General features: G+C 35.3%; 1 protein-coding gene across 1 annotated transcript; it reads left to right on the top strand.

Annotated features, from left to right (window-relative positions):
• The first annotated feature begins 775 nt into the window (after positions 1 to 775).
• LOC307157423 (uncharacterized protein) lies at positions 776 to 25,961 on the top strand. Its single transcript, XM_079869361.1, has 3 exons — positions 776 to 992; positions 1,715 to 1,884; positions 25,869 to 25,961. The coding sequence occupies exons 1-3, from the start codon at positions 788 to 790 to the stop codon at positions 25,878 to 25,880; spliced, it is 387 nt and encodes a 128-aa protein (XP_079725487.1). The 5' UTR covers positions 776 to 787; the 3' UTR covers positions 25,881 to 25,961.
• The last annotated feature ends 758 nt before the right edge of the window (positions 25,962 to 26,719 follow it).

The following is a 26,719-nucleotide window of genomic DNA, read 5'->3' as shown; positions in this document are numbered from 1 at the left end:
CCAGCAAAATGTTCCTTTTCCATTCAAAAACAAGTATATATAGGACAGTTAAACAGTCTTAAAGCAGTCATTATGATAAAAAAGAAAACGAAAAAGACAATTTAGAATTATTAAATTATATAAATACAATTATTAATTTATATAAAGAAAATATAATTGTTAATTTACAATTTTATATATTGGCCTATATGTATAGCCAGACATTCTCTGTATAAAGCCATGGAAAAGTCATGGGCATTGATGATTGTATCAACAAATGTTGTGCTTGTGCATTCTTTGTTTTAATACATTGAGTAATAAATTGAGTTTTATTAAACACATTTCAGTTTATTCATTCAGTAATATCATTTGTTATAAAAAAAAAAACTCATTCACGTTGATGTGGGTGAAAAGGCCAGTTGAGAGTTTTCATCCAGTCAAAAACAACAACAAAAAATCCCAAAACTTCATGTGACTTACCGTTTCCATCTACTCTCTGTGCGTTTAGGGACAACACACTTCTCATTCAAATACTTTTTATATTTTTGCATCTGGACTTTTTATAATTTACATAATTTGCTCTTTACATTATATAGTAAGGCTGTCTGCACCTTGGCAGTAAGAGTCCTGTGATTGGTCAAACTGCCAGCTTTATTTCCATATATGGTTATATACGTCTGACTTCCAACCGACGTTCAATTTTTCCCGCCGCTCGTCCCACTCGTCATCGTCAGTTCTCCTGAGGTTATCGTCAGTTCTCCGAGTCCTGAGGTTAACATTAGTTCAACAGAACAGAAATCAAGAAGTTATGTTTGCTCTCGTCGAATGGTTGGATGGTATTGACACTGGAACATACAGTGTTGTGAAAACTGACTTTATTCGTGATTTTATTTGCGAAGACTACTTGGATCGTCTGGATGAGAGCGATGGCGTCTATGTTGTGGAGTGGGCCGAGGGTAAAAAACCCAAAGGTGGCTGGCCGCTCTACACTGCCAAAATTATCAAAGTTGCTGGTAAGTTGCTGGTTTTAATTTATATAATCTTGTAAACAATTATGCCCATTTAAATGTTAATGTAAAATATTCCCATCTTTTTTTCTGACCAGAAAAGGTGAATTAAAAAAATCTGCGTGCGTCTTGCACGCGACAAGCTTTATTAAAAAGATGCAAAAAGTATCACATAATGGTCCTATGTGACACGTCTTGTATATTCCAAGTATATTGGTGTTATATGATATGGATTTGTGAAAAACGAACCAAAATGTAATGTATTTAACGAACTAAACATCTTGACATAGGCCGTTGGTCTTGCTCTGCGTGCTTTTTGACACCTCTAACATTAGTTCATCGACCATGAAAGAGTGTTTCAATGTACAATGTAAGGTGTTCTGACGATTTGTGCTAGCAGCTACCTGCAACAGTACATTAGTTAGGAAATAATTAATCAGATTGTGTTGTTCATGTGGTTTGAGGCTTTTTTAGGTTTTTGTCCAAACCCTAACCCTACCCTTAAAACAATATAATTAAAGTGTTGGTAGCACAAGATAGGCAGCATTTTTTTGTCAAGACAATGGCATTAGGCTAGAGCAACACCAGGGTGAGTAAATGATGACTCAAGTGTCATTTTTGGGTAAACTCCCTTTGAGCTAAAACCTAAAATGATATAGCATTACCATTATATAGTAACATTCTTTAAGGATTTGTAATACACAATTTATGTTATTTAACTGTTGCAGAGAAGGCATCAACACTGGAGTCGTACCTAGAGGCAATGCAGGAGGATGAGGATGAGGATGAGGGAGAGGAGTGGAAGCACCCGTCCAAAAGATCTGCCAAGCCTAATCCTAAATACCAGGGCAATACTCCAACCAGCGCAGAATCACTACAGCCGGGTAGAAGTAAAATGGTATGTAACATTAGATTAAAAGAGAACTCCGGTCAATTTTAACATTGAGCTAATTTTTTTGTAAATTTGGAGTGCTGTCAGTACAGAGAACAACGACAAAAATCGGTGTTGCCTACACCGTGTTATCCTCTTTTTAAAATTTGCACTCTGTTGACTTCAATAAGGCAATATTTAAACCTGCTTTTAGCCTCTTAACATCCTTGATGTGTCATTACAAGTGCACAGCCAACGTGAGTGATTCCTTCAGAGTGAACACGGTGAATCTGACTGCAGTAGATGTGAAAGATATGAATAAAAGTGATGTTAATTCAGCCAGTGCTGTTTTTACATCCTGTTTTCGGTCGTCGAGTTCACGCGTGTGATCATAGCATAGGATCATAGGTAACTAAGCACGCGTGTGAACTCGACAATCGATTACTGTGGACTTCGACCGAAAACAGGATGTAAATACAGGTATGAGCGCTGGCTGAATTAACATTATTTTTTAATATATTTCTTTCACATCTACTGCAGTCAGATTCACCCGTGTTCACTCACATGACCTGTGCACTTGTAATGACACATCAAGGATGTTAAGAGGCTAAAAGCAGCTTTAAAACTTGCCCTATTGAAGTCAACAGGGTGCACATTTTAAAAAGAGGATAACACGGTGTAGGCAACACTGATTTTTGTCGTTGTTCACTGTATTGACAGCACTCCAAATTTACAAAAAAATGAGCTCAATGTTTAATCGCCCAGCCCTAACAAATTCTTAAAGGAGAACTCTGGTCGTGGTAGTGGTATTAATCAACGGTACACCATTGTCAATAATGATATTTAAAACATTTTCGATATAGTGCTCGATATTTTCATTATAATGCGCGCATTGCTCGTAGATCTTAGGGGCCGTTCACATATCGCGTCTTTAGCGTGCTCAAGTTCGTTATTTCAAATGTAGCATATAATGGAAGAGACGCTGCAGGGTTCCAGACTGCGACCATTTTTTGAGAATGCAACCACATAAAATTTTATGTGGTTGCATTTGTGCGAGTGCACAGTCAGTTAAAGTTGAGTTAGCCGAATCAGTTAAATTCACGCATGAATTTTCCTGCATTGAACTTGTTTTAGCGCCCTCCAAATTGAATTTTTGTCCTGCCAAAGTTTTATTTAATCGGTGAGTAATGTAGATGAACTGCGCACTTGTGACAGGGCTAGGGTTGGGTACCGAAACCCGGTTCCAATAGGGAACCGGTTCCGACGTAAACGGTAGTAACCAGACCGAATAAGAACGAAACTTTCGGTGCCTGATTTCGGTTCCTGACGTTTTTTTACCGCCCCCTATAAAACATCTCGCGGCACGAATGATCCAATAATAAAACATCTCCAGTTAACTAGCAGAGCATTCATTTAGTTTGTTTGTTAAATAAGAGATCTAGCGCTGAAATGTGTTTTTTAAATCAAGTGATCAAAGTGCTCATTGCCGCTGCGATCAGTGGCGCGGATACAGTGTTTTCTCGTGGCTCGCGCACACCGCACTTTTCTTCACTCGGATCGATCTATTTATGAGGCGTCGTCTATATGATTATGTGCGCGGAGAGTTTGTGTGTGTGTGTGCTCGCGTCTCAGATGAGTATGTGCGCGGAGAGTTCCGCGCGTCTAGTGTGTAGAGTTTGCGTGTGTGTGCGTGAGCATTATATTTATATTTTTTTATATCTCAAAATATAATGGACACAAAGTGTCCCTGCTTGATATACAACCACAAATGCCGATTAGAACCCAAAACCTCTGACACGCGACGCTTGACTAAAGTTCAAGTTCAGCTGCCAGTGTTCCTCTTCGGGTAAGTCTAGTATTTTAATGCCAACTGCAAATCTTGCATATCAAGTATGAAGTATATCAATATCAAGTATATTTATATGAGGCTATACTGTGTGTGTTAAATATTTCTGCTCAGTGTCAGATATTTCTCTGTTCTGTAAAAGTCATAATATGAGAAGACAAAATTTTGATCTTAACTCAAGTGTTTTGTGCTACATCAGTAGCCTTTTAAAGGGCACAATTTTTCATTTAATCAGAAAATCTTTTTCAGAAAATCACACACACACACACACACACACACACACACACAGGTATTATTTTTTTTGATAAAGTGTGTGCAGTTTAGTTTTCTTAAGTACCGTTTCAAGAACCGTTTAAGCACCGGAACCGTTTGAAAAATACCGAGTAGGTACTGGTATCGGATAAAACCTAACCAATACCCAACCCTAGACAGGGCGCATGTTTAACTGAAAGAACGAGCAGAGAGAGAGAGCCGGTTGCGTGCGCACTCTCTCTATTCGAAGCCAGGCGAAAGACTTCACCGTCTCCAAACTAAGCGCCGTCTTGCTTTATTACCTTATATAACCTTATTGTAAAGTGTTACTGATTAGTTATACACAGATTCAGACGTGTCCTGAGTTCACTGCTGGAAAGATCAGTTGTTTTAACCATTCATTAAAATTAATCGGTTCAAAGGAGTCATTAGTTCACGAATTGGACGTGTCATGCGCATTGTGTGATTATCCCAGCAGTTAGGACATGGACATCCAAGATTTGTGTCAACACAGAAAACATTTCATCACTGGATAGTTTTTTTCGTTTAATTAAAGTGTTGTTTTATGTCAGCTGAATGTCGGGGGCGCTTTTCAGAGGCACACCAGCGGTAATTCAGGAAAAAAAAAATTATCTGAATGCTCCACATGAAACTTTGGTCTTCCGACCTTTTACCACCGTGTCGATTTATTTTGATTAAAATGTGCGAGGGAGAGAGAGCAAGACAGTACTTAGTTTGGAGACGGTGAAGTCTTGTTTACACTTTTGCCTGCTCCGAAGAGGGAGAGTGTGCGCACGCGCGACCGGCTCTCTCTCTCTCTGCTCGTTCAGTTAAACAGACTGAAAACATGTAACGTTAGTTCATCTACATTACTCACCGATCAAATAAGACTTTGGCGGGACAAAAATTCATTTTGGCGGGCGCTAAAACAAGTTCAATGCAGGAAAATTCATGCGTGAATTTAACTGAGTTGTACATGACCATGCACTCGCACAAATGCGACCACATACAATTTTAACTCGCACATTCTCAAAAAATGGTTGCATATGCGACCATTTTGGTCGCAGTCTGGAACCCTGCTCTGAAGGAATCACTCACATGGCTGTGCACTTGTAATGACACATCAAGGATGTTAAGAGGCTAAAAGCAGCTTTAAAACTTGCCCCATTGAAGTCAACAGGGTGCAAATTTTAAAAAGAGGATAACATGGTGTAGGCAACACCGATTTGTGTCGTTGTTCTCTGTATTGACAGCACTCCAAATTTACAAAAAAATTAGCTCAATGTTAAAATTGACCGGAGTTCTCCTTTAACTATTACTCTAATAATAAAAATGTTTGATATTTTTTGCAAAAACATTGATGCATTATTATTATTAACTAGAACTTTTATGACTCTCTTATTATTTTCATATTATTTCCTTATTGTCCGTGCAGAGGCCATTTCATTTCATTTTATTTATTTTTTCTTTGTGAGGTGCATATTATTCAGACATTTATTTATTGTTTATACACCAAGATGAAGACAATGAAAGTCTCACAGCAGAGAGCACTTATGGAGAAGATCCAGAAAAAAGACTTGCCACAACCATCCAAGGACATACGGGAGGACATATCAGACCTTCGAGAATTTGTTGTAGAGAGTAAGATCTGCACAATATGTGCCTTATTTATTTACGTCTCTTAAGATCTAACATTTTAGGAATATTTTATATTTCTTTTGCAAATTCCTTCGTACCCTCAATGTGAAGTATCTTGTTGATTTTGCATTTTAGAAATGGGAAACATGGAAGAGTCACTTCGTAATATTCAACAGTCTATTGCGGAGCTTAAAAACATGATAGCAGCACCTGGACAATACCCAGTACCATCAGACAATGCAGCCAACACTAGTGTAAGTTTCTCAGACACCAAATCACTTAAATTCTTTCTTTTGATATGTAGTTTTCTTTGACCCCAAAAAAACTTCCTTGTTTTTGATTATTCTAACTGTTCTAATACTTTTCAAGTTTTTTAAGAATAAGCCTAACCCCAGTGAGTGTTTTTACAATATACAGACACACACTAGTGCTGGGGATCGATACAGATGTCCAGATTCAATTTGATTCCGATTAGCAAGATTTAAATTTTTGGTTCGATTTAATAATTTTCATAAAAAAATTGTGATTCTCAATTTATCCAGAATTGTGCATCTTTATTGTATTATAAAAAAAATAAGGTTATGACACCAAACACCATTTGATTTTTATGAGCCTGAATATTCGAATGCAATATTTTTGAAAAATGCCCATCCCTACTTCTTATTTTTAATAACAAAGATAAAATAAAATGATTTTGGCCATATTGCCCACCCCTACTTTGGCCTAAATGGTCTGTCTTTCCTTTTTCTTTTGTTATCTGGTCATTTTTGTTGTTGTATCCTTAGGTTGAAATCTATCCTGGATCAGAAGTGTTTGTGTCCAGAAGTGCATGGAGGGCAGCATCATATGCCAATACGTCCACTTCTATGGTCAGGTGTCTCCTCTGTAGTGTTTTTGACATGGAGACTCTTCTTCGAAGCAACCTTAGAGGTACATTTACAAGTACTAATAGTAATATACCATTATACTTTAAATGTTTCTTCCTACAAGTATCACTGTTTCCGGTATTTAGGTGGAAAATCCAAGACCGCATGCGGTGAAGAGGCAAGAGATGGCCTGGATTCAGGGAAGGTCAAGGCAATTATGAGTAAGTTTATTAATTAGTCTGTTTAAACGTATGACTGAACCATAGACTGCAAATATAGAAACCTCCTGTATTTGAGCCTGTCATAAACAGCCCTGAAAGAGACATTTTGATTTGCATTCCGACCGGGGTTAAAAACGGGGGGAAAATGTAATCGGTTACCGTATTTTCCGCAATATAAGGCGCACTTAAAAGCCTTTATTTTTTTCAAAAAACGACAGTGCGCCTTATAATCCGGAGCGCCTTATATATGGATCTGGCGCCTTATGTTAACGTCTGTTAAACAACCGCTGACTTAAACCTTGTTTATACTTTCGCCTGACACCGGAGCGCGAGCCTCCGCTGACTGCGCGCGCAACTCCCCAAACAGACGAGGCATTTATACTTGACGCAACTGTTTTGTTTTAGACTGAACACCAGACCATATAACTGATTTAGACGCGCAAACTGGGTGCCGGTGTGATGAGATGTACTACTAATATCCGTCTGCTCGGGCAGATTCGGCTCAAAGTCATGCATCTTCGGATTCAGAGGCGCGCGCGCTGTTAAGCCGAATCTGCCTGAGCAGACGGATATTATTTTTTTTATTAACTTCGCGCTCATGCGGACGCGTCGAGTATAAACAAGGTTTCTTGGTTTACATTTGGACTTTGGATGTGATCTTAGGCTTGAAAAGGTTGGTGACCACTGCATAACGCAAACCCAGTCAAACATTTGACTGCAGTATCTTCTATTCTATATGCGCCTTATAATCCGGTGCGCCCTATACATGAAAACAGTTCTAAAATACACTGTTAAAAATGTTCGTAATTTTAACAGTAAAAAACTGTAAAAAAGCAACGAAAAAAAAATGTTAATTCCTTAACGGTATGTACCCTTACTATATACAGTGAAAAACTGTAATAGCTCTCACAGGACATTTCATGTAATTTTACATTAATATACTGTTAAATGTACAGATTTTGGAAGTACACTGTAAAAAAAAAACTTACCGTTGCATTTACCGTACCTTACCGTAAAAAATACGGTAGCAAATGTTTACTAATTTTACAAAGTTTTACATCATCGAACTAAAAATTACGGTGAAAAACTGCCAGCTGGTTGCCAGTACTTTACCGTAAAAAATACGGTATAAATATTTATGTTTTACGGCATTGAACTAAAGTTTACGGTAAAAAACTGGCAGCTGGTTGAAAGCGATTTACCGTAAAAAATACGGTAGTAATATTTTAGGTTTTACGGCAGTGATCTAAATATTACGGAAAAAAACTGGCAGCTGTGGTTGCCAGTACTTTACCGTAAAAAATACGGTAGAATTGTTTTTGCTTTTACGGCACTGAACTAAAGTTTATACGGTAAAATACGGTAGTAATATTTTAGGTTTTATGGCATTGAACATTGAACTGAACTTTTATATAAAAAATAAAAACCTGCCAGCTGTGGTTTCCTGTAATCTAATTATTTAGAATTACCAGAGGTTTAGACGTTGATGTTTTATTGAAAATGATAAAGTTTGAAGTTACCATTATGGAGATGAGTGTTTGCTTTAGTTGGCCTCTCTGACTTTTTAACTTTAGATTTACTCTGACTGCCTTAACTGTGTGGTTATATAACACAAATGTTATGGCATGAAAATCAGAGAAAAAATGTAACCAGGTGATGATGGCAGGTTAATGATGAGAAAATCGTCATATTGTGGCCTGATTCACTGACCTCATAAAGAGTCTTATCTCTCACTTTGAGCGAAGTGATAATATTGATTATAATATTACAAATAAATATTTCATATTATTGAGTATAATATTTCTGTAAATGAGCAACAGATAATCTGAAGAACTTTAAAAATACATGGTGTAGAAAAAAGTATTTAAACTACTGCTTGATTAAAACCAACACAGACATCAAGATTCAGCGTATGAATCTCAACAACGGTGACAATCAACACAATAATCAGATAAAACTCTGAACATCACAAAACAAGCTACTAAAAAGCTGCAACAAAAACAACATAAAAAATAAAAGCAGATATAATAATAAAAGAAAATACTAAGGCAATTCAGCATAATGTATTCCTGCTGCAATGCATGCTGGGAGATACTGATGAGTTTTGATTGGAGGCTCAATTAGGGCTGGGCGATTTAAATCGCGATATGGTTATGCGCATCTCGTCAGTAAAGCCGGTTCCTTGATTAGTAGTAAATCACCATCACCTGCTTTCAGATGAAGCGGCATTTAGGGCTGAGGAGATAATTAAGTGATTAATTTAGTGATGATTGAGCATTATTGAAGACACCTGATGTTAACAAGCAGAATCACTGAAGAAGAAAATCACAAATTGTAAGTTACCATTAAGGTGATGGGTGTTTGCTTTAGTTGGGTTCTAGACCATTATTTGTTTACTTTAATATTTATTGTTGTTTGTCTGCTTTTATTAATTTATAACAGTTAAATGGACAAAGTAAAATGTTATCTTATAGTGGTGGTTATGTTTTGACATAATCATGCTGTGATCTGAAAAAGGAAACTCATTGAGATAGTTTGGTTTAACTTGTTAGCAGCAGTTTAGTGATTCTTCAGCCTATAATTATCAGTACTTTATTTACAATTCAAAATATTTAATAAACATTGTTCTGATCAAAAGACTTTCAGATAAATTCATTTAAAACACAGACATCAATAAACAGCCTGTGAATCTCAACAATGGTGACAATAATAAAGCATGTTGCAGTGGCTGCCACCAATCACAACTCATTAATGGCTCCCATCATGCATTGCGGTATGAATAAATTATGATCTGAATTGTCTATGTAATTTACTTTTCCTAATTGAATATTCTGCTCCTCACCATTGTTGAGATGCATAGACTGAATCTTGACATCTGTGTGTGCCTTAAAGAAAGTTTTTTTTTTTTTAAACAACTTTTAAGAAATCCTTTATATTATATCAAAAAGTCTGGGCATTTATGCAGATTCACTAACCAACAACATAAACCGAAGTCAGAAAGAAGGATTTTAATGAGTTCAGTGACATCTGTGTGTGCCATCATTGATTCACAACTGCCATCACACGATTCATTTTCTCTCTGATTTCCTAGCCATAATCAACATGTCTTATAAACACAGAGTTACAGCAGGCAGAGAAAAACTAAAGTTAGAAAGTCAAGGGTCAAAACCCCAACTAAAGCAGTCACTGATCTCCATCATGGTGACTTCAAATGAAACAATAAATCATCAACATCTAAACCTCTGTTAATTCTAAAACAGAACTGTAGACGTCTGACAGAAATAAAGTCAGTCTGGTTAGTAATAAGTGAAGCTGGTAATGCTGTTTGTGGAGTTGTTTAATCCTCCTCTGCTGAGATCTTCACAGATGTAATGTTTTTTATCTTCAGTTGATTTCATCTGAGGCTGTGTCTGAAGTCAGTTGTAGTTCTTGTGTTTCTGCTCGTCTCTTTTTTCTGTTCCTGTTGTTTCTCTAAATGGACATTCCCAGAATTCCCTGTGTGACACTTCACATTTGATGCTATTTAATTTAAATAATTATGTTTCTTCTTGGTTTTTGTTATCAGTTTATATTATATTTTTTTGGTTTATATTACATCATATATTGTTTAATGAATGTTTATGCCATTATTTGGAGTCACGTGTGTATGTCACCATGATGGTGTTTTGTGTTTGTGTGTATGACACTGTGCACCTTCTCAATATTACCATGTACCTCAGATTGTAAAAAACTAATGGTATACTTAAATCATCGGGGTTTTTTTTTTTTTTTTTTTTTGCCATTTGTGTTATTATGATGGTTTTCAGTATATTGCAAAGATATAAAGTAAACTTTAATACTTCAGTGAAATTTAATGATAACATTTATTGGTTTATGTAATATAACGGTTGTCCAATGAAAACTAAAAGGTTCCTACTGTATTTTTTATGGTAAAGTACTGGGAACCACAGCTGATGTTTTTTTTTTTACCACACATTTAAATCCTGCTGAAGGTTTTTTTTTTTTTTTTTTTTTAAGTAAGGTTGCTACCATATTTTTTACGGTAAAATACTGGCAACCAAGCTAACGTTTTTTACCGTAAATTTCACAGGGTTTTTTTTACATTGTGTTTTTTTGCCCGTAAATTTAAATCCCGTAAAACATAAAAGGTTGCTACCTTATTTTTTACGGTAAAATACTGGCAACCACAGCTGCCGGTTTTTTACCGTAAATTTCACGGTTTTTTTTTAACAGTGTAGGCCATTCATTGAAGGTGCGCCTTATAATCCGGTGCGCCTTATAGTGCGGAAAATACGGTATATTTACAGTACCAGTCAAAAGTTTGGAAACATGACTATTTTTTATGTTTTTGAAAGAAGTCTCTTATGCTCATCAAGCCTGCAGTAAAAAAAAAAAAAAAAACAGTAATATTATGAAATATTATTACAATTTAAAATAATTGTTCTCTTTTTTAATATACTTTAAAATGTAATTTATTTTTGTGATGCAAAGCTGAATTTTCATCAGCAAGTACTCCAGTCTTTGGTGTCTTATGATCCTTCAGAAATCATTCTAATATGATGATTTATGATCAATGTTGGAAACAGTTGTGCTGCTTAATATTTTTTTTTATAACCTGAGATACTTTCTTCAGGATTATTTGATGAATAAAAAGTTAAAAAGAACTGTATTTATTTAGAATAGAAATCTTTTGTAACAATATACACTACCGTTCAAAAGTTTGGGAACAATAAGTATTTTTTTTTAAAGAAATTAGTACTTTAATTCAACAAGAATGCGTTAAATTGATAAAAGGTGATGGTAATGATTTATATTGTTAGAAATGTTTTTATTTTGAATAAATGATGTTTTTATGAATAAATGCTGTTAACGTTTTACTCATCAATGAATCCTGAAAAAGTATTCCAAAAAATATATTAAACAGCACAACTGTTTCCATCATTGATAATAACTGAGTATCAAATCATCATATTAGAATGATTTCTGAAGGATCATAAGACACCAAAGACTGGAGTACTTGCTGATGAAAATTCAGCTTTGCATCACAAAAATAAATTACATTTTAAAATATATTAAAAAAGAGAACAATTATTTTAAATTGTAATAATATTTCATAATATTACTGGTTTTTTTTTTTTTTTTTTTTTTAACTGCAGGCTTGATGAGCATAAGAGACTTCTTTCAAAAACATAAAAAATAGTAATGTTTCCAGACTTTTGACTGGTACTGTATATTTAGTTATTTTTAGGGCTGGGGGAATTAACGCGTTAATCTTTGCGATTCATTTGAAATGTTTAACGCGTAAAAAAAAAATAACGCAATTGACGCAGCACTTTTTTTTTTTGCCTCGTTTTAATGATTTCCTGTTGCGTCTGCTATTAAAAAGGCCGAAATATGCCGTCCCGCCCCTCCATGTTCGGCGGTCAGGTTTCATTCTTGGGCAGCTTTCATGAGCAGGTCTTTTCCGCTCGGTATGTGCGTCGTGCTCTGTGCTCCGCGCGCACGCGCGTGTGTGTGTGTATGTGTGTCGGCGCGCTCTGTGCTCCGCGCGCGCGCCTGCGTGTGTGTGTGTGTGTGTCGGCTCGCTCTGTCGTTAATGGCCCAGCAGCGGCGCGCTCTCCGTTCCGTGTGTGTGTGTCGGCGGCTCTGTCGTTAACGGCCCAAAGGCTTCAATCATGTACTAAGCACTGGAAAAGTAAAGTCCACTCAAGTAACGTGAAATTTCTCTGTTGACTTCTGTTTGCTGAGCTGGTATAGTCATGCTGGGCAACAATGGTAAAATGACCTGCTCTGATCACATGCTCTGGTAATAATAGCTTTGTAGGACTATATTTTGTTTTAATAATTAATAAAATAATAATAATAATAATCTGTTAAATTGATTATGTTGATTGATTATTGAAAAAGAATAATATATTGATATATTGATGTTTAATATTTTAATATAGGGCTATTTTCTGTTCCCTTTTTTTCCTGTGTTGTTTAATTAGGTGATTCTAAGTATTGATGAACAAGCTTGGGGGAAGCGCAATTAATTGCAATTAATTACAGAAATTGTTAGGGCTGTGCAATTAATTGAATTTCAATTTCGATTTTTGCTCCCAACGATCACCAAATTAGTATAATCGAGTAAAAACGATTATTTTGCCATTTTCTGTTTTAAAAGAACGCTCTTATTTTGTCTTGTGTTCTGAATGACGCGCACATCCGCCCCTCCCGATGCCGTAAACTCTCTCAGCTTGAATGTTTAAACTGATAAGACTTAAAAAGAAGTGAAAATGATAAACTTTAGTTACGATGCAATGCTGGCCCGATTGTACAAGTGACAATTCCATCATGTCCCGACTCATAAACGCGAAAGTGTAGTTTCGACGCTTGCTTTTGTCCAGCACATTCAGAGAGGCAGAGAGAGAGAGGAGACGCAGCACCGCTGAACACTCACGCGGTTTGTGAAATTGCGTCTCGGAGAAAGTTTTAAAATTATTGATTTGATTTTATAATCTGTGTGGATTCATTTAAGATATTCATACAATCTACATGCTAAAGTGAATCAATGTTTGTGGGGAATTTCCCGCATTATAAGTGGTAGACCTGCGGGAATTATTAAAATACTCATTGAAGTATTATCTGTTACATTATTTATTTTAATAGGTCAAAAAGTACAATCAATGTTCACATTTCGATTTTTAAGAATTGTTGAAAGGTGTCTTTGGTAACACTTTACAATAAGGTTAATTAATTAGCATTATAACTAACTTACCTTTGTTAAAATTTAACTAATAATGAACAATAATTCTACAGCATCTTAGTTAATATTAATTTCACCATTTACCAATACGTTATTAAAATGAAAGGTTGTATTTGTTAACATTAGTTAATGCACTGTAAACTAACATGAACAAACAATGAACAGCTGTATTTTTATTAACTAGCATTAAACAAGATTAATAAATACTCTAACAAATGTTTTTCTCATTGTTAGTTCATGTTAGTTAATACATTAACTAATGTTAACTAATTAACATTATTGTAAAGTGTTACCGTGTCTTTTTAATAAATGCAACACGTTCCCAGTCATGTGAAATAATCGTGTTACATAATCGTGATTTCAATATTGACCAAAATAATCGTAATTATGATTTTTCCCATAATCGAGCAGCCCTAGATATTGTGCAATTAATTAGTTAATTTTTTTTAATCGATTCCCAGCCCTAGTTATTTTATATTTTAATATACTTTCAAATATAATTTATTCCTGTGATCAAAGCTGAATTTTCAGCATCATTACTCCAGTCTTCAGTGTCACATCCTTCAGAAATCATTGTAATATCCTGATTTGATACTCTACTTTACTAAATACTTTGGTATTTTTCAATGTTGGAAACGGTTTTGCTTCTTAATATTTTCTTTTATAACCTGTGATACTTTTTTCAGGATTCATTAATGAATAAAAAGTTAAAAAGAACAGCATTTATTCAAAATAGAAATCTTTTCTAACAATGTAAGTTGTTACTAGGGATGTTAACGATTAATCGATTAATTGATGATAATTAATTTAATGGATAAAACTTAAGCAGGTTCATGCTGCTCAACCGCAAAACATGTATAGCGAGCACACCGGAGTTATGTTTGGGGCCATTTTACACCTTCATTATGACTATTTGCGTGTGCATTCGCAGCCTTTTGTTCTGTGCAAATGTAAGTTGTAATATTGTGTTTATTTTGTGTAGGCCTAACTATATCTGATTGATCTCATATGGTTATTTGATTAAGAATTTGGTTAAGAATTAATGTAGTAAAGCTTACGGTGACCCTCTTCTGTTTCAGGGCGCGCAGCTCAAACGGCAATGCACGACTACATCACATAACATTATAAAGAGAACAATATTGTAATAAAATATTGTGAGTTATTTGGGTTTAGTTGCCATAGTTGCGTTGCTCCAGAAAAAGTGAGTCCACAACACGAATCATTAGCTGCGTTTACATGGACACTTATAATCGGATTGACGGCTCATTCGGACTAAAAAACCTTCATGTAAACACCTTAATCGATCCGATTGAGCTCGATCTGAATGAAATTTCGATCGGATTGAAAGGGGTGGTTTATTCCTTTTGTAATCCGATAGAGAGAACATGTAAACACTTGATCGGATTGAAAACTGAAAGGACTGCGCATGTGCGATGACGTTAAATAGCGTAATGACGTATGACGCGCGGAACGAGCTGTTCTTCCTGTTGAATAAAGTGTCATATTAATACGTTTCCCGTCATTCTAAAATTCTCATTTCACTCGCGTGTCTGTGAAGTGAAGCAGGACAACGTCCCACTCCCACCAGTTTTGGATTCTCATCCACAGACGTCTAGTTTTGGCCGCAGGGAGGGGCATTTTTACTGCGTGATCAATAAGCAGCACAGCAAAACTGTTAATATGCTCTAAATTATGACCAGAGACAAATTAATATTACGTCTGCTGATTAAAACAAATAAAGAACCAATAGAGAAGAATATTTATGCGCGAAAAGTGGGAAACTGTATATTCGTGCAGTGCGCATGTCAGAACATCAGATCCAATTTGAAACTTGTGACATATAAACGCGCACATCAACCCGATTACTTTATTTATCATTCATGTAAACACCTTGTTCAGATTCATCAATCGTATTGATTTCATTCCGATTGTGTCGTAGCTATTCTGAATGGCACGTAACTTGGTTCAAGTTCACTTGTGCATTCGCTTCATTTTGTGCAGATATCATTCGTAATATTATTTTTATTTTGTATATATCTGATTAATCTCATATAGGATGTGTTTCTTTGAGTTAAATAATGCGACAGCAAAGTGCTTCAGTTTAACGGTATTCATTCAGCGCGCAGCTCAAACAGCAATGCGCGGTTAATAATAACTATGATTAGGACTGTCATATTACATAACATGAGAACACTTTTATGAAATCGTTGTGAATTCATTGGGTTTAGTTGCCATTTTCAGCGCGTTGTTCCAGGAAGAGCACGTCCACAACAGTCACATATTCCAAGCACGCATCTGAGGCGTTGACGTTGGTTTTCATTAGTCGTTATATTTGATTATTAAAAAATTAATTTGATTACAGTGTTTCCTTTAGGATTTTTTTTAGCAGTGGGGGCAGGTCTGTCCGAACAACCGCCTCACTAGCGATTTTTGCTTGAAGTGTGAATGTCCGCACACAAACATTGTTGGCCCTGCAGGGTTTTACCTGGGTCAAAAATGGTCTTCGCTGGCCAACACTTTTAAAAAAAAAAAAAGCTGTGATTTTACCTCTGGATTTCATAGCTTTGTAAGATAAAATCCTTCTTTAATAGATTATTTTGGTATATAATCATATCAATATAAAAAAGCAGGGAGAAAAAGTAGCATTAAAAAGTTTATTTTAACTAATAGTCTTATTTTCTACCATCTACAATTGAATAGGCTACCATTCAGTTGTAAATGCTGTAGTTTATTAACTCTTCGGAGTCTTGGGCTATTTTGGCTGTTTTTGAGTACTTTTTATTTTTTTTATTTTGCGACATAAACAAATGTTTACCATACCAATGTTTGGTATTGTTTTTTTCAGCACAACATCACCTATATGAACAGACAATTATTTTTTCACTTTTATGTACTGTATCAACATACTGGACCCAAAATCACACAAAAAACACAAAATCCGAATAGAAAAATTATAGTTTTTTTACTACAAAAAACACAAACATGCTCAATGAAGCATTTTAAAAGGTTTAAAATGTAAACACAAGTTGTAAATGTCAACATATACAGGTAAAATTCAGATATAATCAAGCTATATACAAAAAAAATATGATTTACAAAAAAAAAGTGAGTGTAGCCATAGGCTTTTTTTTCTCTTTTTAGCTTTGCCTCTTTTTAAAAGTTTATGCACACAATTATACAGAGAGCTATATTTAAGGCCTTGCATTCCCAGAGTATGAGGGTTCCCACTTAGTGCAAATACAACATAAAAAAGGTAAAATTGAGATAAAATCTAACTATATACAGCAAAAAGCAGGTGTGGCAATAGGCGTTTTTTTCTTTTCTTTTTTGCTTAGAAACTCTACAAAACACTTCATGTACAATTACACAGGCAGCTACATTACAGGGCTTTCCTTCCTTGAGTAAGAGGGGTTCCTAAAAAGTGCAAATATACTATACAAAAGGTAAAATGAACACAAAATCAAACTATATATACAACTATTTACAACGAATATCAGGTGAGTTTTTATTTATTTATCTGTGCCACTCCTCAAAACAGTTTCTGTCAACAATGAGACCAAAGACATTCGCTTCATTTTCCTTCCACAAAAAACTACCTAAACTACCTAAACTATCTACACTACTCCTAAACTACTCTCAAAATCTATTCAAACTTTTCCAAAAACTAGCAATAATATCTCTCTCTCTCTCTTTCTATATATATGTCTCTCTGTCTACTCCGTCAATCTCCTGACTCCCGCGGGCGCCTTTCAATTTCACTTCTTTGCTCAGTTGGCTCCTCCTCCACTCCCTAAAATGTGCAGCCTGAAGATCTGAGTCAGCAGATTCACACATTTGTCTCCGTTTTGTTTTATGACAAAAACCGACGAAGTTATGAGAATAAATGCAACGCCTGTCACATCCCATCTTGCGTTCCTTTACGAACGCGTCAATATTAAAAAAAAAAAATTATATAAAGTTTAAATTATCATATCTCCGTTTTTACTTGGTCTATCAACACAAAACAAAAAGTAAAATAGAGTTTCAAGCCAGCACTTTCGACAGAAGTGGACAGCAGCGCTCAACGTGACTTTGTTTTTATGCTTCGACGTCTTAAACTGGTCATGTGATTTGATCACGCCGGCGTGATCGGCGACTCGGAAGAGTTAAGGCTAAATCTTGCTAACCATATAGGCTGTACTAAAGGGGGTAAGCACACCTTACGTTCTTATTTTAAGGTGTTCTGTAAATAATTTTTTTGAAACACTTTACAATATGGTTTGATTTAACATTAGTTTATTACTAACATTGACCATGAGCAATATGTTACTGAATGTATTCATCTTTATTAATCTTAATAAAAATACAGCTGTTTATTGTTTGTTCATTAGTTCACAGTGCATTAACTAAATGTTAACAAATACAACTTTTGATTTCAATAATGTAGGCTATTAAATGTTGAAATGAACATTAGCAAAGATTAATACATTCTGTAGAAGTGCAGTTTATTAAAAGTTAATGTTAACTAATGTAGTTATAACTAGAGTTTAATAAATGGAACCTTATTGTAAAGTGTTACCGATCTGTTATACACCGATTCAGACGTCTCGTGAGTTCAGTTTTGGAAAGATCAGTCGTTTAACCATTCATTAAAACGTGGAACCTTGCTTCGCAAAGAGAGTGCTCGAGCGCACGCGACCAGAGGGCTCTCGCTCTCGCTCTCTCGTTCTTTTAAGCATGCGCCCAGCTGTCACAAGCGCAGCAGTTTATCTACATTACACACTGGTCAAATAAGACTTTGGCGGGACAAAAATTCGCTTTGGCGGCCGCCAAAAAAAATCTTCGATCGGGTCAGTCGCACAAGTGCGCCTAAATATCTTTTCATGGTCGCACACAGACATATTTAGGTGCAAATGCGAGTGAAATGGTCGCACTGTAGAGCCCTAACGTTACCGTGGCGGCAAAAATTTTGCCGTGGCGGGCCGCCATTAACTAATCAACATAGAGGAAACACTGGATTAAATGATCAATCACATTGAAACATTTTACAATCCTACTAGCCCTTTATTTAGATTAAAAACCATTCTCATTCATTTGGTGAGGAACATAGCATTTTGTGCAGTATTTGCACACCCTGTCCTGCTGAACAACGATCGATCATGGGAATTTGTTAAAATTTACATCCCTGGTCGTTACTATCACTTAACACATCCTTGCTGAATAAAAGTATTTATTTATTTATTTAAAAAAGAAAATGACCCCAAACTTTTGAAAGGTAGTGTATATTGTTACAAAAGATTTAAAATGCTGTTATAGTGCTTTTTTTTTTACTTTTTACTCATAAAAGAATCCTGAAAAAAACGTACAGGTTATTATAACATTTTTTTAAGTAGCACAACTGTTGCCAACATTGATGATAAATCATCATATCAGAATGATTACTAGGGCTGCACGATTTGGGGAAAATGTCATATTGCGATTATTGAGGTAAATATTGTGATTGCGATATAATAAACAAATGGTTTCATGAGTCAACTTCCTTGGTTCTCAAGTAAAATGCACACACAGATTAGTGATAATGCTGAAATGTGTATTTCTCAACTCAAACTAGCAACAACAACTAAATGCACTGTGTTTTCAAATTAAAATAATAGGTTTTACAAAATTAAATAGTGACATCTATGCATTACTGCAAACTTGTTATTGTCTCAATAGTAAAATAGTATAAAATAAATGTCATATTTACCTGTGCCCTTACTGTCTAACAGGTAGGACATTTACAGAAATTGAACAAAGTTATCAAACAGTCTGCACTGCATAATTGAAAAATTAAATATAGAATAATCCTTATTAAAGCAACTAAAGTTATTTAGTCGAGCAGTGAGTAATTTTCTCTGTTCCCTTTCTTCTTTGATTAACTTTACTGACAACTTTACTGAAAGCTTTATTGGCTGCTGTCTCTTTAAGAGCAGACGCTGCTTACAGACGCTGATTTCACACGCGACTCATTCTCTCACAACTCTTTACGTTCATCATAAGCATTTTACAGCACACACAAATATTAATGTTCTATTTTTTATTTATTTTTATAAAAAACTATAGTTTTACCCAAACTGAATAATTAAGACAAGTTTAAATGGGTACATTTTTCTATAAATATTTTTGAGTCTTCATTTTCTTCTCTGACATCAAACACTTCTGTTAAAACAAACTAGACATGCAAATGATGTGCATTTTAGGCACTTTTTGTGTGAAATCATATTTATTTTGTCCATCAAAAGTGGACGGTCAGTCTGACATATGCCGATTTTATGCCGGTCAAATGCAATGTGGCGCCGCATGATTAACATCGCGCAACATCAGCATCACACATGCACACGGAACACACATGTAGGAAACCTTGTGAATTACAGCCGTTTCACACCGCAAGCGTGAGCGGTGCGTATATTTTCAGCATCCATGTTAATCAATGAGTGCATTTACACTGCGAGCAGGAGCGTCGTGTGAGCAGCAGTGAAGCGGGTTTCGGCGCTGAGTCTATTTTTGCTGCGCAGCTCACGCTCAATTAAAGTGATAGCACACTTTTGATGGACAAAATAAATGTGATTTCACACAAAAACTGCCTAAACTGCACATAATTTGCATGTCTAGTGTGTTTTAACAGAAGTGTTTGATGTCAGAAAAGAAAATGAAGACTCAAAAATATTTATAGAAAATGTACCCATTTAAACTTGTCTTAATTATTCAGTTTGGGTAAAACTATATAGTTTTTTTATAGTTTTGGCCAGAATCTAGTGGCCTTGGCCAGAACCTAGTGGTATTTGGGGGGCCTTGTCATGGAAAAGTTTGGGAACCCCTGATATAAAGTAACACTAGCCAAAGGATGACAAAAATGAACGGATGCTGTGTTGATGCGTTAATTATTTTATAAATATTTAATCAATTTAACGTGTTAACATTGACAGCCCAAATGTATTTATTCCATAAAATCTCAGCATTTTGTGCATAATCACATAGCCTTGACATCGCGATTGCGATATGATTAATTGTGCTGCACTAATGATTACTGAAGGATCATGTGACACTCAAGACTGAAGTAATGATGCAAATTCAGCTTTGATCACAGGAAATAAGTACATTTAAAAATGTTACACTATATTCAAATAGTCAAACAGTTAGGCTATTTTAAACTTAATTTTAATTAACTGAGCATTGGTGTTTTGGCACAGAGTTGACAACTCAGTTGCGGTCCGTGCGAACCATGTCAACTGCCTGTTGCTTGTTTATCTTTGTTTTCTTCGGAACAGGTGCTTGGAAATGTTCATTGTCACATCTGTAAAAACAAACAAAAAACAAAACACTTGAGCATGCTCATAACACATACACATCAAAAACACATTAAATAAACTGTAGGTATTATTATCATTATCAATCACTAATGGCCATGGATTAAAAAAGACAAGAGTTGTTGTAATTTCATACAAGAACATGTACTTTTGTATTATGACGATGTAAACAATTGCATTTCATCAGTAAAATATAACGTCTGTTTACTCACTCAGTATGATTCTCGATCACACTGAGAACTGAATGACACCTGCGTTCCCCCCCTCTGCGAGGTGCTGGAGAAGGAGAGCTTGATGCAGCCACATTCCTAAAAAAACAAACAAACACGCATTGTCCAAAATAAACTGATAAATGGTTATGGACGCATAATGTATGTATATATCTGTTGATGGGCCATAGACCGCGTCAGACCGCGAGTATCAGTTGATGGGCCATAGGCTATAGACCGCACGCATTTAGAGCATTTCAAACATGTACACCTGTATTCACAAACTTCTGTGCATAAGGCAGTATTTTAGCATGATAAGCAGGGCCATAGGCTAACCAAAATCTTACATTTTATATATAAAAATATATTGTCTAGTATTTAAACAGTATCACATTTTAACTGAAGCTAAAATATATTTGGACCAAATCACATAGGTTATATTTACATAGATATCCGCAAAGCTAAATTAGGCATAAGGCAGTATTTTAACATGATAATCAGTGTCAGAAGCTAAACAAAACTGAGCTAAATATATTGTTTATATTAATATGTTTAGTAACTTATCACATTACAAATGTTTACACCTGAGCATAGCTTACAAGAAAGTAAGGGACACTGTTAGGCAATATTTCCCATAAGATGTCAAAAGCTAGCCAAAACTGCCGATTAATTGTCTGTTTTAGGGCTTTGTGCTTCATTCATTAAATAATTGTGATGAATTTAATCCTTTGTAAGTTATCATTTTGCAGTGTAAGATTACAGTTAACACCTTTAAATATTAAATAAATATATTCAATAGCTATGACAGTTTGTTTATTAAACTTAGTGAGTGTATAAATCAACAGCAAAAAGTAATTTTTGAAAACATCTGCACAGTAATTTAATAAAATCTAAACATGTTAATAAAAACAAATGCACAAACCATGATAATATGATACGCTTCAAAACAGAGCGGAACAAAGCGCGTATGCGCATCGCGGGTGCAGAATGATGTGCTTAATGCAACATGGAGTCACAGTGCGCAGCGCTGCACAAGTGCGCATTTAAAAGTTCACGGCACAAAGCGAAGAAATGTCGAGGGCACAAATCCTAGTGTATATCAGTCCAACAGTTTATTGATCATTTGTTTCTTCACAGTTTTAAACTCCAGTTATTGTGCGTCTGATGCAATTCATAGTCCTTGTGCTGTGTAGGCACACGGTAGCGAGCGAGTCATTTAGAAACAGCAAAAAACTCCAGCAAAATAGTCATTTTATGCAAATCCACAGCCCTTTATCTACAGATCAAGCATTATAATGTCAATGTCACATTGGAGAAAGTTTTACTGTGTATCCTGTCGTAACTGGACGACGCGCGCTGTTTGAATGCTGAATGGAATGATTGACAGCTGCAGAGTTTGAATGCTGAACGGAATGATTGACAGCTGCAGACCAGTTTGTGAACTTTAATTTAACAATGTAAATATACTGCTGTCCCTCACATTAAGCTATGGAATGGCTTCAGATGACTTTGAAATTATTGCTGGAAAACGTAATTAGTGCGTGTCTATTTATTTTGGTTCATGACTCCCCCTTGTGCCGTAGGCCTATAAAAGAGCGCAATAATCGCGGTTGTCTGAAACAATCGCGGTTAGATCAAATAATCGCGATCAGACGGTTATTTAATTATCGCGACAGGCCTAATTCTTCCTCACTGTCCAGAATCATCTGAAGGGCCTCTTTACCGGAGTAGCGTGCCATACTCAAAACGCGATGAACTATCAGTGAATCTGATGAAGGAACTTTGTGTTTTTGTATCATTGATCAGGGGCATGTGTGATGTATATAGATCACCTAAACTATTTACCATGTGAATAGCACCTGGGGTATGGCGGCCTCAGCTCATTAGAGATGAAGGGAGAACGAAAAAACTGTACATCTCCATGGTTTCAAACGGATTACATAAAATGAGAATTATTTGTTTTTGATATGAATTACTTAATTTAAAAGTAGACATTCCAAGCTTTATAAAGACATCTCTCATGAAAGTGTGGCTAATATTCGCTGAGTTACAGTTTATTTTCAGACACGTTTTAGAATGGACTTCACTGACAGAGATGGCAGAACTCGCATCATGTTTAAACCATTTCTGATGACCAACAAAACACATATCTCCGACTGGTGGAAAAACTTGTAACTCCATTTGAGCTTGATTTGGTCAAATACTAATAATATAATAATAAACGGAGCAGATCCAATAGGGTCCTCTCACCATCGGTGCTGCTAGGGCCCTAATGACAAATCCAAGTGTCTGACCGCACATAAGCCACGATACTAACTTAATGTTTAAAATTAGGGGGGGGAAATAATTTTATCCAGATATCAATAGCTGTATTAGTATCAGTGATGCTGGCCTTCATTCATAAAAAGATGCCATTAAACATAAAAAAAAAAACCTTTCATCATTTTGTCTCTACATTCAATTGTTGATTAATTGTGAAATATTATTACATTATAAAATATATAAACTACAAAATTGTAAGTGTTTTTAATTGCAATTAATCACAGAAAAAAATGTGTTTAATCAAGTTAATTTTTAATATCAATTGACAGCATATGTCCATGGTTAGTCATGGGTCATGTATGGCATTAAAAATGTAAAAAATGGCATTAAAAAGCATTAGATTTAATTTGAAGATACCTGCTGAAACCCTGTTCTGTCATTAATTACTCACTTTCAAGCCCCAAAAAGGTAGTAAAGACATCAGTGCTTTGTGAAAAAAAAACATAATTTGGCACTTTATTTACATATAATCTCCAACGCTGTCATGATCCTGCCATCTAGTCCTTGAGGTTCTTTCATACCTGCAAACTTGTCGCTTTTCGGCGACAATCGCCGTTTTCTTGGTCAATTGGGTCATTTACGCGAATCGCGTAGAACCGGAGAGTTTTTTTTCGGGGGGGGGGGGGGGGGGTATATTGTTTCTCACAGTAACTGCCATGCAGTCTAGAATTGCGAAACATTATTGGATAATTCTTATAATTGACATTTCTCTGGGCCAATCGGAATCTTAGCACTTTTTCTCTTGGCCAATTGGAATCTTAGGACTTGCGTCAGAATCTTGAAGCACACAGCGTCAACTGAGCTGAGCTCGCCATTTGATGAGACGGCTGGCTACCGTGCGAGTCTAATGGAAACTCGCGCATGAATTTTACTGCATTTTAGCGCCCACCAAAATGATTTTTTGTCCCGCCAAAGTCTTATTTGATCGGTGAGTAATGTAGATGAACGGCTGCGTTTGTGACAGGGTGTATGTTTAACTGAAAGAACGAGCAGAGAGAGAGAGAGAGAGAGCCGGTCGCGCGCGCGCACTCTCTGTGTAAACGACTTCACCGTCTCCAAACTAGGCGCTGTGTTGCTCTCTCTCCCTCGCACGCACATATTAATCAAAAATAAATCGACACGGTGGTAAAAGGTCGAAAGACCTTTTTTTCTGAATTACCGCTGGGTGTGAATTTTGCTAAATAAGTTTCCTTATCTTCTCTGAAAAGCGTTCTGGACATTCAGCTGACTTAAACAACACTTTAATTAAACGAAATAAAACTATACAGTGATGAAATGTTTTTATGTTGACACAAATCTTGGATGTCAGTGTCCTAACTGCTGGCATAATCACACAACGCGCACGACACGTCCAATTCGCGAACTAATGACTCTTTTGAACCGATTCATTTTAATGAATGGTTAAAACAACTAATCTTTCCAACAGTGAACTCAGGTGACGTCTGAATCGGTGTAACTAATCAGTAACACTTTACAATAAGGTTATATTTATTACATAAATTATATAAAAAAGTACAGTTTGCTAACTCAAGCTTAAACTTCAAAATAAAGAAAACCACTTGTTTAAAAAAAAAAAAAGCATATGACTACATTTTTCCACACAGTGCTATCAAGAATCGATAAGAGAATCGATAAAGAATTGGATCAATAATCAGAATCGTCAGTGGCATTATTATTGATAAAATCTTATCAATTCCCATCCCTATGTGAAGACCGTAAAATTATAATCAAACATTAAAGAACATACATGTTTTTTTTAAGAGTTTTTTTTTTTTTTTAAGAGTTAAAAGATTAAAACATTTTGCTAACATGAGGTCTTATTGTGTCACTGTCAGTCTTTTTACATCAGTGCAAAACTAGGGTATGCAGATTAATTATTATTATTATTATTATTATTATTATACATTGTTCATCAGCATGCATTGATTAATCCCATGGCATGTAGCAAAAAAAAAACATGCCCCTCATTTAATCCCCTCATGTCTGCTGTCTTGTGTCGGTTCATTGTCAAACATTGTGTGATCACTCTGTGAATATTCCTGTCAAGTGGATTGTCTAGTGTAGTTCTGATCTTGTATTTGCTGTTTGTTTATTGTCTAGTTAATTGTCAAAGTCATAGTCTAGTTTAGTCACACGTTGTCCTGTCTAGTCTTGTTTTGCCCCCTCGTGGGTTTTGTTTTCCCTTTTATTTGTATATAATAAACCTAGTGTGTCCTGCAAACTGTCTGCTATTGGGTTCATCCTTCAACCTCATAACAAACGCACGTTCACGCAACGTCTGCCCTTGCTGCTCTAGTGGAGATTAATATTTTGTAAATAAAGTGGTAATCATTTTTTTTTTTTCACAAACAAAACAATCGACTTGTCTTTACTAACTTTCTGGTGCTTGAAAGTGGTAGTTGCGTAGAATGTCAATGGAGGGAGAGATAGCTCTCAGATTTCTTTAAAAAGATCTTGATTTGTGTAAACGGAATGTCTTACAGATTTGGAATGACATGAGGATGACTAAATAATGACAGAATTTGCATTTGTAGGTAAACTAACCCTTTAACCATAACCACTGACATCTTGTATTGTTTTGCAGATGCTGTCATAAAACGTCACGAAAAGGCAACTGTTGGACAGTTGGGCCAGGCCATTAATTCCAAGTTGGCAGAACTGAGGTTCCAAAACAAGAAGAAAGAAACAGTTTTATAATGACTTTTTTTTATTATAAATGTTTTGTTCTACAACGTACACTGCACACATTCACACCCAAACATCTAGATACTTCTAGTATCCTCAAGTTGTTTACCACAGGCTTTATTTAGCTTGATTCATGTTTGAATCAATTCATGATTGATGTTTTAAGTGCAGTTAATATTATATGTACTTTACCCTGTTTGTAAGCATCAATAAAAAAACATAATTTTGTGTAGTAGTGTGTTCCTGAATGCAATGTAAATGTTTACATATATGGAGACTATTTGCATCAAGTGGGAGTAAATGTGAATATATTATATGAAAACATGTTTAGGTTTATTTACATATATATGAAGTATACTAAAAGGAGCACTGAATATTTGAGTATTTTTCAGAATAGATTTACATACAGTATACAGAAATCTAATATGTTAACAAATATTAGATGTTAATATATGCACATATATTGCAAATTAATATATTTACATAGATAAGCATCTAAATGTATTTACATACAAAGGAAATTAATATATGTAAATATTTCCAATAAAATATATTTACATATAAAGAAATCTAATATGTTAACAAATATTAGAAATTAATATATGCACATATATTGCAAATTAATATGTTTACATATAACGGAAATTAATATATGTAAATATTTCCAATTACAATATATTTACATATAAAGAAATCTAATATGTTAACATATATTAGAAATTAATATATGCACATATATTGCAAATTAAT

The sequence above is a fragment of the Squalius cephalus genome, assembly GCF_949319135.1.
Source record: "Squalius cephalus genome assembly, chromosome: 4".
NCBI classification, from domain to species: Eukaryota; Metazoa; Chordata; class Actinopteri; order Cypriniformes; family Leuciscidae; genus Squalius; species Squalius cephalus.
This window is presented reverse-complemented; position numbering and strand designations above follow the sequence as displayed.

Excerpts from the sequence above, each read along its gene's own strand:
- LOC307157423 (XM_079869361.1), top strand. The coding sequence starts at position 788 with ATGTTTGCTCTCGTCGAATGGTTGGATGGTATTGACACTGGAACATAC. Across the intron at positions 993-1,714 it reads CAAAATTATCAAAGTTGCTG|AGAAGGCATCAACACTGGAG; the intron begins GTAAGTTGCTGG and ends TAACTGTTGCAG.